This window comes from Barbatula barbatula (genome assembly GCF_947034865.1).
Source record: "Barbatula barbatula genome assembly, chromosome: 19".
NCBI lineage: Eukaryota > Metazoa > Chordata > Actinopteri > Cypriniformes > Nemacheilidae > Barbatula > Barbatula barbatula.
In genome coordinates this window covers 15,027,750-15,044,170 of record NC_136782.1, presented here as the reverse complement: position 1 = coordinate 15,044,170, position 16,421 = coordinate 15,027,750, and the positions used below count along the sequence as shown (strand labels likewise).

The 16,421-nt window shown below is 37.4% G+C and overlaps 1 protein-coding gene across 1 annotated transcript; it reads left to right on the top strand.

Annotated features, from left to right (window-relative positions):
• The first annotated feature begins 8,283 nt into the window (after positions 1-8,283).
• On the top strand, positions 8,284-15,691 carry lhx1a (LIM homeobox 1a). Its single transcript, XM_079482363.1, has 5 exons — positions 8,284-9,160; positions 10,486-10,709; positions 11,233-11,510; positions 12,960-13,125; positions 13,974-15,691. The coding sequence occupies exons 1-5, from the start codon at positions 8,991-8,993 to the stop codon at positions 14,351-14,353; spliced, it is 1,218 nt and encodes a 405-aa protein (XP_079338489.1). The 5' UTR covers positions 8,284-8,990; the 3' UTR covers positions 14,354-15,691.
• Positions 15,692-16,421: the final 730 nt, after the last annotated feature.

Sequence of the window (16,421 nt, the reverse complement as noted above, 5' to 3'; positions counted from 1 at the left end):
TCTTTAACAGATAGTTATCTAGACATGAAATGTGTATGAGATTTATTTTCAGGCTAATGCACTTGCTGGTTGGCCTGATTGCCATTTCGTGAGACTGGTTGGGAAGGGAGAGGGACTATGAACCTGTGATGTTCTGATAGGGAATTCCTGCAGGCTTGATTACATCTAGGGCATGTTTGTCTTCCAGTAACAAGAATTACATGATTTATTAGAAGTCCAGCAGCATTTGAGTATTAATTCTCACCCGCACCCCAAGCTCTCTCCAGAGCAGGGAATATATTAAAGAGCTGGGATATTTCACACCACAACAGCAGTCAATAAGACACCATATACTGTGAGGGTCTTACGCATAGATCTTTTGCAAGCAAATGGGGAAATGCTGAGAGGGGCAGATATACTTTCTCAGATTCGAAGGTGCCATAAATTGTCTTTTTATCAAAATATTTTTTTATAAAATGTCACATTCCCTGCCTTCAGGTTTAAAAAAAGGACAAAAGGGATTGTTTTATTTAATTTACGTTAAATTAACCGAATGGTTAATCATGGAGATTTGTTTCCCATGCTGTAATTGTAGTGTCATTTAATTTCAAAGATATTGATAATTTTATATAAACCTTTATCATTGGAAGACTTGCATCTCCTGGTCACTCCTTATACTGCAGTATGTTCAGACTCACAGTCATAGAATGCCTAGGGATTTTATGCTCTCCAGTTTGGATTTTCAAACCTAACGTCTGCTCCAGCGGTCCCTGCAAATCTAAACACGGCACACTCGCAAACAGGTCAAGGTGGGTGCCATTCCCATGGCCCGACCGCCTGTCACCATGCCAGTGTGCTAATTTACAGCCAGCAACCCCCCTTTTCCATCCTGCCCTGCCAGCTAGCAACTCAAGGGTGTGAAGATGCCAACTGCATGCTCTGCTGAAGACAAATCATCTCCAGTTCCCCATAAAACACCAAGAGGTCATGACCTCTTAACCTTTTCAACCCATCACCACTAGGGTAGCACCTTCACTCGTCCCTGAGCCGGGCCCCCCGCCATGTATACCTGATGACCCACTCAGGCATGAGCAAATGGAGAAAAACAGCTCCAAACAAGGTAGCAGTCTCATCTGAGCTCATCGTACAGAGAAAACTATTTGCATGCCCACCCTCTGTTACAGCTCTTGGGACACAGTAGGAGGGAATATGAAAGTCTGTAGTCTGTGAGTAAAGCAGCGCAGATATCTCAACACACTGTATGACATGCAGAGATGAACTGCTGGTGTACAGTGGAGCAGCACCTCGTTCAACTAATGGCCCTGGAACAACAGGAGGCCAGCAGCAAAATGGGTTTCTCAGGCATTCTAAGCTGTGTATTGGCTTTTGTTGTCTACTGAAAATAAGTACAATTTTTGGTGCAACGAAATTCTTTGCAACTTTTGTCCAAACAGAACGATAGAAAAAGGGTCACTTCTCTTTATAGTTGGAAGAATTGGCATTGAGAGCCTTGACTTGGAACCCAGTGTTATTATCTAACAATTGTTTAGAGCCACAATAGACCTTTTGCATTATTCAGCAACAAAGCACAGATAATACTAGCATACCAGGATTTGTGTGAGTATGTGCTATAAAGTTTAAAACATTTGACTCAAAAGTTAATTTTAAATGTTAGACTTATAGCTGATAGAACACGAGTGGATGGACACTGCTGTGGATACTCTACGTCAACCGCCATGTTCCTTATATAGCTAGAGAGAGTCAATGAATATAATCCAGTCCTTAAAATAAACTGTCCCATTAAAATGCTGCCTGTAACGAATTGAATACGCTTGTTTAGATCCTCCATAATTTGGAGAGGATCCCAAGCAGAATGAGATGGTGCAAAATATGACTATTTACAGTGAATTATAATTTATTCAGACCAAGCAAGGTGAACGAATCTCGGAGTGAAATGCATGCTCATTATTTATATGCAGTTAGTTATAAATTACTACCGCGTATTTCCATTCGAATCCCATGCTGCTGTGATGGTAATGACTAACAGTGAGGATATATGGAGAATATATGTGGCAAGGCATCCCTTTTGGAGTCTCATTATAAATCTTTTTAACTATCACTTTAACGCTGGCCGTATTGGTTTAAAAATGGTTCTGTAGGCATAGCCTATGTGTCTCTGCTCGTTGAGAGCATCTTGCATTTATAAGCTCCCGCTCAGTCTGGCGCTCGGCTCTAAATCCCAGCAGCGCGTGCTGACGTGCGGCATGCTGGGGCGAGCGCGCTTTGCCTATGCATTAGCCATTCATTTCGTCTGTCTGACACCTCTCCAACATAAAACCGTACGGCGGAGGTAAAATATTTCTCTCTTGGCGAAAATAAAGCTTTGTCTCCCTCCTGATCTATAGGATATAAAATAAAGCCATGGCTTTGATGGTGGCTTTACCTTATGCAGGGCTTGCTTTTTGTGCACCCAAAAGCAATGAAGATGAATGAGGAGGGATTGCCAGGGCCTTGTCTCCCGTGGTCCTTTAGGATCACCCCCCTTTTCCAGTGTTCGCTCCCGACTCTCGGTGAAGTTAGTCGGGTTGCTTTATTTGGCCTATTGGTCCGAAGCAGCAACCGATTGCTGTGGGACGTCATGTGTCCGATCTGTTTCTAAACTTGCATTTTTGTCATTTGGAACGTTAATTAAATGTTTTGGATATGCGGTTTTTTCGTGTTATAAGTTGACTATGAGTGTTTTATTAAGTTGTTGCCTGATTTGTTTACATGAGTGAAACGTAAAATAAACCTTTTTTACAGTCGTCACTCTTTTGAGAGCCAATCGCCTTTGGGGGATTTGTACGCTTTCAATGCGTCACAATTGCATGATAGTATAAAGTAAATATAAAGCTTAAAATATATTTAGGACAGAAATACCGAATTGTTCTTATAATAATTTTCAGCCACTGTGGATGTTTTAAATCAGATTTAGGTTATTGATATCAGCTGAAAACAGGGCTATAGTCCTACTTGTGCGCGCCCCTGGAGCTTCCGTGCAGAAATCTGCTCCTGTTTAGTAGCTATCTACAGATTGTCAGCCCGCAGTCTGTCCCCTGAGCATTGCCCACTGCGCGATAATATCTCAAAGGGAGTGGTTATCACCACACATTATATTATAATCATTAGTGATCCTGGCCCTTTCACCCGCACTGCAGAATAAGCGCTGGGAACCATTAATCTAAACTAGAGCGACCACTCTCAAAGACTGCTCGTTTCCATTCTCGCCCAGCGGGGAATAATATCATAATTTGTCGTCACTGCTCTTTGGTTGGCTTTCTCTAATGACATAATGACGTAGGTTTTGTTGTAGTACTTTTTGTCAATGGTTATTGTGCCTACTGTTATGTTAATGCCTATTTTACCAAAAGTTTATGTTTATTTAATGTTGATTTGATATGCATATTTATAGCCATTGGTGCGAAATATATAAGAAGGGCAAGCTTATTCCACTTGATGTCGGTAACACTTTACAAACAGGTTGTATTTCTTAGCATTAGTTACTGCATTAGCTAACATGAACAATACTTCTGAATGGATTTTATTTCATGTTAATTTTAGCATTTACGAATACATTTTTACAATAAATTTACTTAACATACGCTAAAGCATAATAAACTCTAACATGAACACTTAATTTAGCATTAACAAAAATTAACAAATACTTTCTATAGTATTTAGCAATCTATATTGCGCATTGTTCATTTACGTTAGCTAATACATTTACTAATGTTAACAAATCCTTATTGTAGAGTGTCGTTTAAGTTATTTTAAAGCTGCAAACAAATTTTAGGTCCGACATTATAGGTCACCTTCGAGCTTTATATTTCACCGTAAAATTACAATATAAATGATTTATACTATTTTATATCCTAACCAGTGTGTAGCCATCAAGTTAAAATCTGAATATAAAATCCCCGTTTTATTTAATTTCTGGTCTGGAATGTCAGGCCTCTGCGTGTCTGTGTTTGATTATCGGCTTTAGGGGAGAAATAACAGCTGTTCCAGTGATGGGAGAAGAGAAGATCTATAACCCACATCGAATTTCTCTCGCCAGTCGTCGACAGAGTGGGAAAGTCAGGAAAATGTTTATGTTAAGTTGTTGTTCAATATTGGAGCTGTTGGGTTATGTTTGCTCTAATGAGCAACTTTGTGGAGTTCATTTGAACTCATGTAATCATTTCTGGACACGTTTTTTAAAGAAACAATTTTAGATTCGTTTATACTTAATATTTTCTTGTAATATTTCAGGTGAGGACAGCTATTGGACATTGAAATTCTACTGTAAGGAATATAATTGCAGAGGTCTTGCTTCATTCGTCTTTGACCCCTAATCGGTTTGGACATGCTGTGGGTCCAGGTTTGGTCGCTTCGTATCACCCCACTGCGCGGAAGAGTCGAGTAGATTGACACAACGCAGTCCTGGAGCACCACACGCCCATTGTCCATACTGTGAAAATAAAGACATTCTCGTGAAGGTAAAGCAAGGCAGTCATATTTAAATTGATCTATAAATTGTGACCTATAACACAAACAAACACCCCAAGTGTGGCATGGACTCATTATAGACTAATATCTTCAATAAATTATTTTTCGTGCATGTCAACGTTTTTAACACAACGATTTTCTATATTGAATTATGTTCTCTTGCTTGGACATTTGTCTGCTTTTTTAATGTTGTTCTTGTTGTTGCATGGGCACCCAATAGGCATGTTTTGGTTTTGGACACAAAAGGAGTGAGAAAGAAACACCACTGCACCACGATCGAAGAAAAAACTCATACACTTACGCCATTTAAAAAAATTAAAATTAGATGCAATAATATATTAACTATAATATATTTTTATAAATTCATTAAAATGTCAATCTATATATATGGTGCGGTTCTCAGTCCCGTTTTTGACCTTAACCTATGCAATACTCTATCAGCTTAATACTATACTACATAATACTATACTACAGGATAAAACGTGTAAACAAACAAGCAGTGGTGCAAAGCGACATGGATGTGGCCTGAGGCCCAGAGCCCCCCTTAATCGAGCTCATGGCTGTCCCGGTGCGCCAGCTGATCAAAGCCCCAGTAAGGGGTAATATTTCTCACTTTATTACCGGAGTCACAGCGTGTCTGTATGGCCAACGATCACACACTGCTATGCCCAAACTGCCTACCTGAGTTAATGTATCGTAGCTATATAGAATGGCTACATAGCTCGGCAAAAAACAACAGCAAATAAACGTAAAGTTAAATTATAACATTGTTTTGCTGCATTAAGTTGTTTGTAGAAAGGACAGTTTTAACGAATAATTAAAAACAACGAGGTATAGGCCTAAATCAATAATAAATATAATAAAATAAAGATTCCTATAATGTGTCAACGTTTTTATATTTAATGTAAATGATTCTATATTTTTCGTGATCTGTGTAACAGATTTTATTTTATAAAATTGTTTGTGAATGTGTTTATTAAATGTATAAATCGAAAAGCCATCACTTAGCAAGCTACGTCAAGCAAAATACTTGACTAAAAATTTAAGATGACTTAATTTGGATTACACTAATACTAGTTTGCTTCACTGACGTTTTTTTACGTTTAGCTTATGCAATAGGGCGAGTTTTTCGACGGAAAACCTGCGCTACGAGCATGCTTAATGCAACGAGTGTATTTGACAGACAGTTGGCTCGCAGTGGTGAGAATTTTTCGATCGATAGCTCCCTCTAGCATTGGCCCATCTCCAGACCAGCCGGGTTTTTTAGATCGGACACTCATCCGATGCCACTGATTGAAAAGTTTTGTCCATCCTGGATGAGTCAGCAGGTCCGATTTTCAGAATCTAGGATTTTATATTTATGTTGATATTCCTTATTATTGGTGAAATTTAGATATACATGTGATTATTTGGCTTTTGCTCAATCTGGACTTTTACCACGAAAAAAGGTTTAGGACCTACTTTGCCCAGATTTCTTTTGATATAAATATAACTAATTTAATATAATTCTCTCAAAATCCCTCACCATATATAAGCGCACCTAACGAATAAGGCTGATACAAGAATGAAAAACTGACAATAACATTTAATGAATAAATAACAAAAATATATGAAAAGATTCCAACGAATGAAGTCAATAAAAGTCAAGAGATCATGATATTTGCTAAACAATGTTTAAATACATAAAATGAAACAATGATGAACACAACAGCATAGAAAATATAATATGAAGGTAATTATTATTAATGTGGGTTTTTTGTGTGTTGCTGTTCTACAAAAACATTAGCAATTTTTTACATAATAATTATTTTCAACATGACCAAAACTGAAAAAGTCGGTTTAAATTATTTTTTAATCTACAAATTTACATATTTTCCTGCAAATAGCAAAAGATTCATCTAGACTGATCGTTTATTCTGTTTCGCCCTGTATTCCTAGAAGTGCATGCAATGATGTTAGTTGAAATAACCAGCAGACATTGCATGCCTTCTAAAATGAGTTAAAAGGCCAGAAGAGAAAGAGAAGCGGTGGTGGTCGCATATATGACTGCAAAAGATGACGAGTGTGTTCATCTTGTATCTGTTATTCTTCGTGGAACAACACATGTCATCCAAGGGTCCGACAGTCAAATAGGAGCACTCCCTAGACGCTCATCGGCAGCTGTTTCTATGTTGCAAGGACCTGTGCTGCTATAGCGTGGACCAGACTCAATATGCCGTTTTACATGAGAAGTGGCCCATATGCACAAATGGTATTGATTCCAGATTCCAGACTGAAACGTTTGCACAATATATGCTGACAGAATATAAATAGCTAAGGGGCGCGTGAGTGTGTGCTTTCGCGCGTGTTATATGAGAGTGGCGAATGTGTCAGTGTCACATATGAGGAAAGATATGAGGGTCGTGATATAAGATTAGTAAATCGTGTTCTTTAATGGTCAGAAAATATTAACAACAAAATGATTGTAAAAATACATCAGAGTTCAGATTAATCTGTATATCTCAAAAATATAGCATTCTTCACATATTTGTACATATTAATTTTTAAATTTGTTACATAAAAAATCGCATTAATTACAAAGTACACATTAGTTTAAAACATTCGAGATAAAGTAACATTCAGAGGTTGCCGACAAAATGCTGTCCATACATAGGCTGCAATAAAAAAAACACAAGCTGCATTGTTCTAATATGAACACTCATATAATAATGCTGTTCTTTTAAGAATTTTTGACTACAAATTAACTACTAAATAAACCACGATGTATATTGTTAAAATCTGAAGAACGGACTTAACAGATCTAACTCGACACCATAAGGTGTGTGGGCCATTAGAAGCTGCTGAGGTGATCTAACATCCTGTAAAGTTTAGAGCCCTCCCGTCTTTCACTTTCTCTGGTTAAACAAAGGACCAAAGAAGAGAGACGTGCTTAAGTGTCTTTTCGTTGATTTAATAAAGTACTTAAAAGTTAAAAGCAATTGTCTGCTTGACTCCATTACGCATCCTTTTAATGTTGCATTATCATTTTTAAGTTTATGCTTGTATTGTAAAACAGTAATACAGTTAGGAATATGAAATAAATGCAGTGTTAGTAAATAGAAAAGATAGCAGCTGTGTTCACAAATTAACTATAGTGACTAATAAAGTGCTCGTCATTGAATAATGGAAAGCATCGAAAACCATCAATCATCTTAAAACAAACATTATCATTTTTTTAATGAACGTATGATACACATCTGCTGCGCTCTCACAACATTTAAAACCGGTCAAATAATTGTCTGCTTGCGCAGTTAACATCAACACAAAACGAAAAAGTTTCAGCACGAATAGCATCCTTGCGTTACACATTTTAAGACATACATTTCACAATTATACACCAGTTTCCGCGTGCAATCCCTATCTTCGCTTCCTATACAGAAATATTGACATCAACCTATACATAAACAATGCGTAAATTATCAGACATGTACCTTTTCAAATGGTTTTCTCGTTCCAAGGCTCCGTCTGAATAGATGCTCATTGTTAAAAAACAGTTAGGAAAAAGACTTTCAGAATACGTTGATCTGGTTTTCTGAGTCTCCACATTAACTAAGATATGACAGATTCTGGGATTTTTGACAATTGGTGTCTTCTGTTCCCTATAAATAGCGCAGAGTGTGCCGGTAAAGCGGTGAGGGGATATCTAATGGTTACTTGAACGGAAAGGCGCTGATTGGCCCCGGTCTTGCGTGACGTCAGGAGGCTGTGAATAAGGTTGGCTCGTGTGCTTTCAGGAACATGCAGAACACCGGAGGCTGTTCGGGGAGCGTCATCAGTCCTGCAACGAGATGTCACACACGTCCTGTTCACACTAGCATCTTTCACATCTTCTGTCTTACTGAGGAAACAGCACGTTACAGAGGGACACGCAGTTTTCTAAGCGTTGATATTGCATCTTTCAGAGGGACCTAAACAGTGGATACGTGGACATGGTAAAGTGCACTGTGATGTGTCTGATAGGCTCGCGTTTGTTGTGTGCCAGTTCTGTCCACGATCGGTTTCAATAGATGCTTGCTTACGAAAGACTTTAATATCATCTTCACCGATGCTTCATTCTATTGACTGCGACGACGTGCTTATGCGCAGCGATGTCATCTTTGTAGCCAACGAACAGTTGGTGTTTTGACAATTTTCTCTATGCTGGCTTCATTGCTTCATCTGAAGATTTGGTTGAGTGGAAGAGGATGAGAAATAATGACTGACAACTGAAGCACTACCTCTTTTACCATCTTAAGTTTGGACCGCTACAGGTTTTCGCGCTGAAGATACACACAAGTGGTGAATATTGTAAAACTTCTTGATATTTTTGAGAAGACTTTCAAGGGACTTGGGGCATCCTTCGGTTTTACAACGCCTTTCTTCTCTCTTTTGAAAGAGATAAAGTAGGAACTGACTCTCTAGTTGTGGTCACCACGGCAGTAACTGTGGGAGCAGATCCAAAGACGATGGTCCACTGTGCGGGCTGCGAGAGGCCTATATTGGACAGGTTTCTCCTGAATGTTCTGGACAGAGCATGGCACATTAAGTGCGTACAATGCTGCGAGTGCAAATGTAACCTAACAGAGAAATGCTTCTCTCGAGAAGGGAAACTATATTGCAAAAACGACTTCTTCAGGTAAGTTTGCGTGAATTCGGCTCATAATTATTTTATTCTGTGGATTTATTGCTGTGGAAATGTAATTATAGTAGTTCCCCACTTCAGAGACTGGTATAATTGTTAACAAAATTAAAACAATACTAACAATACAATAATACATTTTATTATATGAAAATCATTTTTTTTACATAAGCATGTCATATAAACATAAAATAACCCCTACATTTGTATAAAACATAATATGGTTAAATTAAGCTTTCGTGTACTGGAAATAAATAAAATACATCACTTTTAGACTGTGATAAAACATAAAACAACACAGGTTTATATATAATGCTATTAAAACTGGCTAAAATCACCTCTGTACTTAACTTGTAAAAATACATTATCCTTGGTGTTTACACATAACATTCAAGTTCGAATTTCTGATCCTACATTCAACAAAGTGTGATCCTGCACTGTCAACAACACTGACTTGTTTGATTCTTTGATTAGGGCGCCCATTAATTAAAAGCTTGTTAATTTGAATTGTTATGCAAAATGACGCGCAGATACACTAATAGACTGTGTACTCGTCCGCAGCAAGGGTTTTAAGGAAATCACACTTTGTTTACAACGAATGGCAGCCAGGGAAGCCGCAGGGATCAATGCTTTGCCAGGGTAGTTGAAAGTGTAACGCGGCCCAGTGGCAGGCTGTCTGCTCAGTCGCGTGTGTTTGCAGTGGTTCGAGTTAAGATGTGATAAGTGGATTTGAATAATAAACGACTTTGAGATGGAAACCCTCAGACAATGTAATCACAGACTCGGAATCCACAATCTGTGTAGATAATCAGAATACACATTATTTGTCACAATTAAGTGGAGGGTATTTACTGCAGTAGTGTTTATGCACTTAATGCATATGTCCTTTTGTTATGTGTGATTATGAATGATGTTTTAATACACGTTAAATGCGCCCTCACTGTGCGCACGTTGTTTATTTTATAAATTATGCTCGTTTTTAAGGTACTTTTGTTTCTGATGTATCCGCAACGGATACATCCAAAACAAAAGTATCTTAAAAACGAGCACAATTTATAAAATAAACAATGCATCTCAAACTAATCATTGGTTTTAATTAATATTGCATTGACACTAACAACTAACAAAAATTAGTTTGTGATACAAATATTCACAAAACAACAGTGGTGGCCATTTACAAACAATTTTAGACACTCTATTTTAGAAACGTTGTTAATCCTTTTGTCGTAGTCTGAGGTAATCATAAATAATTTCACGATTCTTTTTCATGTTGTTTTATGATGGCAGTAAACTTATTTTTATTTCTCATCTCCCATTTTTAGGCGCTTTGGAACAAAATGCGCTGGTTGTGCTCAGGGGATCTCGCCGAATGACTTGGTTCGGAGGGCACGGAGCAAAGTGTTTCATCTGAACTGCTTCACATGCATGATGTGTAACAAGCAACTATCCACAGGGGAGGAATTGTACATCATAGACGAAAATAAATTTGTCTGTAAAGAAGATTATTTAAGCAGCACAAACGGAAAAGACACCAATCTTCTTTCAGGTGAGCAAAAATGACTAAATCATATATATTTGTATTGGCATTGTTTTATTTGTTTGACACACACGTCTATATAACCCTTGTATACTTTACTTCATAAAATATACAAGGTTCGTTAAAAAAATAATAAGAGGCACGATTTTTATAATATGAAGGCATGGATGGATATCCAAATCTTCGATTCGATTAATTATTTCTATAGTAAAATGGTAGAAATGGTAAAAAATAGACCATCCATATAACGATTAGAATTGTTTTCTGTTGTATGAATTTTGGGGCCTATTGCATGCATCTTTTCAATTGTTGTAGACTGCTGCATGGTAGAATTTTAATACAGCTCTACCACAATTTAAATAATTCGTTTCTTCCTTTTTTATTGATTCTTCTTTTATATTTTTTTGATTAATTCGTTTTTTTTATTTTGCATTCCATTGTTTAGTGACAAACACTTATTTGGTCCCCTTGTCTAATTCGGACATTTTTATTTCGACTCCTTGTCCCCGACGGCCCTTCTCCCACCATATAGTTACAGCTTGCAGTGATCCTAGTTTATCGCCAGATTCTCAAGACCAGCTACAGGACGATGTTAAGGACGCAGAAATCGCTAACCTATCGGACAAAGAAACGGGTAATAATGAAAACGATGACCAGAATCTCGGAGGGAAACGAAGAGGACCGCGTACCACCATTAAAGCAAAACAACTGGAGACACTGAAAGCGGCATTCGCGGCAACCCCCAAACCAACGAGACACATAAGGGAGCAACTGGCGCAGGAGACGGGGCTCAACATGCGAGTTATTCAGGTAAACGAACAAATTATTCCAGAAAACAGTTTAGATGGCTGCGTGGGTGGTAAATATAATATAGTAATAATATAATATTATTTGTAAGTAATTTCTTTACAAACATAATAAGATAGTCCTCCGTATATATGTAAGCTCATATGTAGTAAACTGTTCCATAAAAAGTTTCCTGTAGTACAAGTCTCTCGTGCTGGATGTAATCTCCCATGTGATCAAAAAGAAGAAGCGCACATTCGTTATGCGTCCCCTTTCCTATCCTCGAGGCAAGAATATTTGAATTAAAATGAGGACAGTTTTGCTGGCAACTGTAATATTTGGAAATAACATTTATACGGTTAGCCTTTTTATACTTGACTCGAGAGATAGAGAACCACGCCAGCTGGCATGAGACTGGTGAGAACGATGGGAGTCTTGGCAACGCTGCGCCATCACGTTTTGCGACCACATTTAGACATGCTGTGACGGTTCTCAGTCAAGTGGAAACGCAGAAATCTGTCCCTGTGTCTGTCAAAGTACCTCATACTAGGTGGTTGTCTCTGAGAAATTGAGAATCGATCCTTGTTTTTTGTTGAGCGAGCTTTGGAACAATGAGAGCTCAGCCAAGGCGCGCAGTGCACTGGCGAATATGTGCTTCATTTAACTATCCACACAACTATATGGGATTTGTCAGCATCGTTTCTGGCCCACTTTCGGCTCATTTTTTCGGGTTGACAGATCCGATGAGAACAGAGATGAAGAAAAATCGTCGTAAAAACAACAATAGACTGGTGCTGTGGGACAATGTCTTAAAACGAGAAGACTGGAGAGAAAGGGTTGAGATTAATAGAGTGTCAAGGTTAGATATTTAAAGCCATCAGAGTAAACTGTAATTAGCAAAAGGAATTCAAGGGTGGATATATAGATTACGAAATAATAACTGCATAGAGCCGGTTAACATATCGGTAGCAACCCTCCTATTAAGTATTAATTAGAGATTTGAAGTCCCCGCTGCTGCCCCCTCAATCGGAGTAAATGGAGGGTTAAAAGATCATTAAAGTGAGGTTAGATCCGACTCTCTAACAGTGACGGTAATTAGGAGTAATCTTGTAACCACAACACGAATGCATCCGGTCACTTCACAGGCCTACCTCAAGACAATGTGAATATACAAACGAATTTGTAAAAATCATTTTTAAACGTCTAAAATGGTATAATACAAAATATATAGGCGATATATATTAAATCAGAACAAAATGTATCACATAAATGACATACATTTCGCGTTATTTCCATAAAATATTTTTGGCCACAATTCACATAATAGACTACAATTTTCATAATAATCTGCAACTTAATTTCATATTCCCAATACAAAAACAATGTTCACTGAATTTACAGTGCTAACAACGTTTAGAAGAAATATATTTTTTTTTGTAAAATACATTTCTATTATTTTTCTATTTGAACCAGGTATGGTTTCAGAACCGGCGGTCCAAAGAACGGCGCATGAAACAGCTGAGCGCGCTCGGCGCGAGGAGACACGCGTTCTTTCGCAGTCCGAGAAGAATGCGAACACTGGTAGACCGACTCGAACCTGGAGAATTAATCCCAAATGGCCCGTTTTCATACTATGGAGGTAAGAGCTGAAGGTTCTCTGTGTCACATCTTTATCTTAAGCGCTGATTTCATTTGTTACGCCTTTCTGAGACGCCTTTGATGACTGCTAGTCAATATATAAATAGCGGAGTAATACAAAACAGATGCCGGATTTCAGTCAATTATTAGATTGTATTTCCAGTATTAAATGTTCACCATAATGAATATGAATGCTGATTGTTTATTACAGTTTTTATTTGCGTTTGACAGTTTATTATTATTTCTTAACCACAATTGCGTGCACATTCGACATTTTATTTAGTTTGTTTATACTTCAGTTTATGTTTTCAATGACACGTTGAGCATTATTTTCCTTATTAATGTAGCAAGAAATCACTTCCAAACTTTAAAATTATAAACTGCTTACATATTCTGGGTTGTAAGAACCTTTAAACATCCACTGAACCTTGTACATGCAGTGGAAAAACGTTTAATAAGGCAAAACATTTTTATTTTAAGACCCCCTAGTGAAATTGTTTTTGGGGAAAAAGAAATAGTTTTTCTATGGGATTGCGAACTCTTACAGCACATTGGTAACGATATAATGTCTCATTATATAACATTTTAAAATGTAATATATATGCCCTTTGTATATAAAACAAAGCAGTTATTGATATGTTTTATGTACAGCAGTTCAGATAAAGGATAATTCTTCACACTGTAATTAGCATTTTAACATTAGTGCTTCTAGTGCGACAAGTTATGTGGCTAAAGACCTGCCATACTTTTAAAAACAATACAGGCTACATCTGTTATGTATTATTAGACAGTATTTGCCAGCTCATTGTTTCTGAACCTAATTGTTTGAACCATTTAATGAATTTGCAGATTATCAAAGCGAGTACTATGGTCCAGGAGGGAATTATGACTACTTTCCCCAAGGCCCACCATCTTCACAGGCCCAAACTCCAATAGACATCCCCTTTGTCCCATCATCAGGACCAACTGGCACCCCACTAGGGGGCATGGAACATCCTATTCCTGGCCACCATCCATCTAGTGAAGTACAACGCTTTTCAGATATCATGTCTCACCACCCAGGGGACTCACCTAGTCCAGAGCCAGGGATACCAGGACCCCTGCACAGTATGTCCTCAGATGTTTTTGGACCCAGTCCCTCCTTCACATCCCTCTCTCTCAATGGCGGCGGATACAGCAACCACCTCTCTCACCCTCCGTCAGAAATGAACGAGGGCACAGTCTGGTAGCTTCTGTGAACGGACATTTTGGTAGACAGAAATTATGATAAACAGAAAAGGGAGGACAGTGTCCCACATGGTTATCATTTTTGTTCAGTTTTTATTCCTTACCCTGTTTTGTCTAGTACAAAGAGCAGCAGAAGGCAGCATGGACATTGACATTTCCCTTCATGAACTTGTGTTGATGTTCCATTTTCTTCGTTTTCTCATCCCTCTAAATTAAAGTCAGAACTCAAGAAGAGAAAGAAATGATACTGATATTGTTGACCCCGTCACTGTATGAACTCTGCTATGAGGCTTAGTACAGCAGTTTCCTTCCAGAGGCTCAATACGTACCACTGGTTAAATCGTCACTCTAAAAACAGTGATTGTAACACATTAACAGCGTTAGCTACTGTCAAAGACTTGTCAGCTTTACAGAGAATCACCCAAGGCGGCTGATCTAACACTAACCTGCAACGTTGACTCCAGGAAAGATCTAAGCCGTCAGACTAATTTATTTATTTGAAAACTCCTCAGACCTCCTTGCCTTTCAAGGCTCTGCCATACTGACACTTAAACAACCTTTTAAACACTAAATATGTTTCTGAAGGCCAGGGAGAAAAAGCTTTTTTTCTTGTTCTGTTCTTATTTTTTCCCAAGAATTCCACCAAATCCGAAGATGTTAGCCTTCAAAAGGCAAATGTTACAATTCATATGGATGGTGAACCCTTTATTTAATGGAAGAGAACTTGAAATGTTGATAAATGAAGTCTACCTTCTAAAATTATTTTAACAAGGGTCTGAAAGGGGCATAGAACAGTCAACTGTTTACGTAATATATTTAATTCAGGAGTTAAAAGTATCAACCATGATTTAGAACCTCTTGATCCAGAAGAAAATGTTCCAAGCAACCAACCAAACTTTTGTATTAATTTTATTTATATTGTATGATGAAAAACAAGTTTGCTGGGGTTGTGGTTCACTGTGCTAGTTTGTACAAAATGTTGTTTACAAAAAATGGAAAAAAGGAAAAAATACAAGTAGACAGTTGCCAAATAAAAACATAGCACAAATACTGTAAAAGTGCTTTGCACCATTATCCGCAGAACGTGTTGAAACAAAGTGTAAGTGTTTAAAAAACAATAAGAAGTATTTACTTCTTAATTTTTTTAGTCTGCTGAAAAAACATTCATAAATTGTTAATATAACATACTTAGACCTACAAGTTTTATTTTTGTGTCTTTAAAGGAAAGTTCAAACTATTGAAATTGATGGTCAAATGTGCAGCGAGCAGCTGCTACTTTCTTTAAATATCAAATTCTCATGGTATGTCTTTTATTGTTCTAATAAACCTAAGCTTACGTGACCTCCAGTGCATATTAGACCATTCACTGTATAAATATAACATGTTGAACAAATTTGTGTTTTTAATAAAATTAGAAAATATATTATTTGGATGATAGGTGCTCTTCCTTGGACTAGCAGAAATTGATGTTATAAATACAACAACAAAAATGGGATTTTCCATGTCTCGAGATGTTCTGTTTAACATTGTGGTTAGATTGAAAGAAACATTTACCACTGTCTCACAATTGTGCCACTCTTGCTTAAAAATGTGTAGAAGATAACCCTCAAAGGTTGTATTGGCTGCTATTCCTACAACATTTTGTAAAATCCAGTTCGCTGTCCTTTTAGCATGACTAAACTACTAGAGTAATATGGAAATTCTTCACCGAGAGTTCAAATCAAGATAAAGTTAAGTTGCACTTGTGTGTTAGCATTATATATAGATTATTGTTGCTTTTCAAGTTTCCACTTTCAGTTTGCTGTGGGAATTTTGGCCTCTGATGATAGTAGGATTTGACTTTAGCACAAGCAGGGTTGGTCATGTAGTATTAATGAGTATTTATGATCATTATGTACATTTACGTACAACTGATATTTATTTTTAGAAAAAATAATAGTAAAAATCTTTCAAAGGAAAGATAAATGACAAAATATTGTATATTCAGTGAAAATCAAGTTGCCTGGCCAAAATAATTTTTGTTGCCCAAAGTTACGTTTTTCTAAATGATTAAATAGCAAACAGAACTTA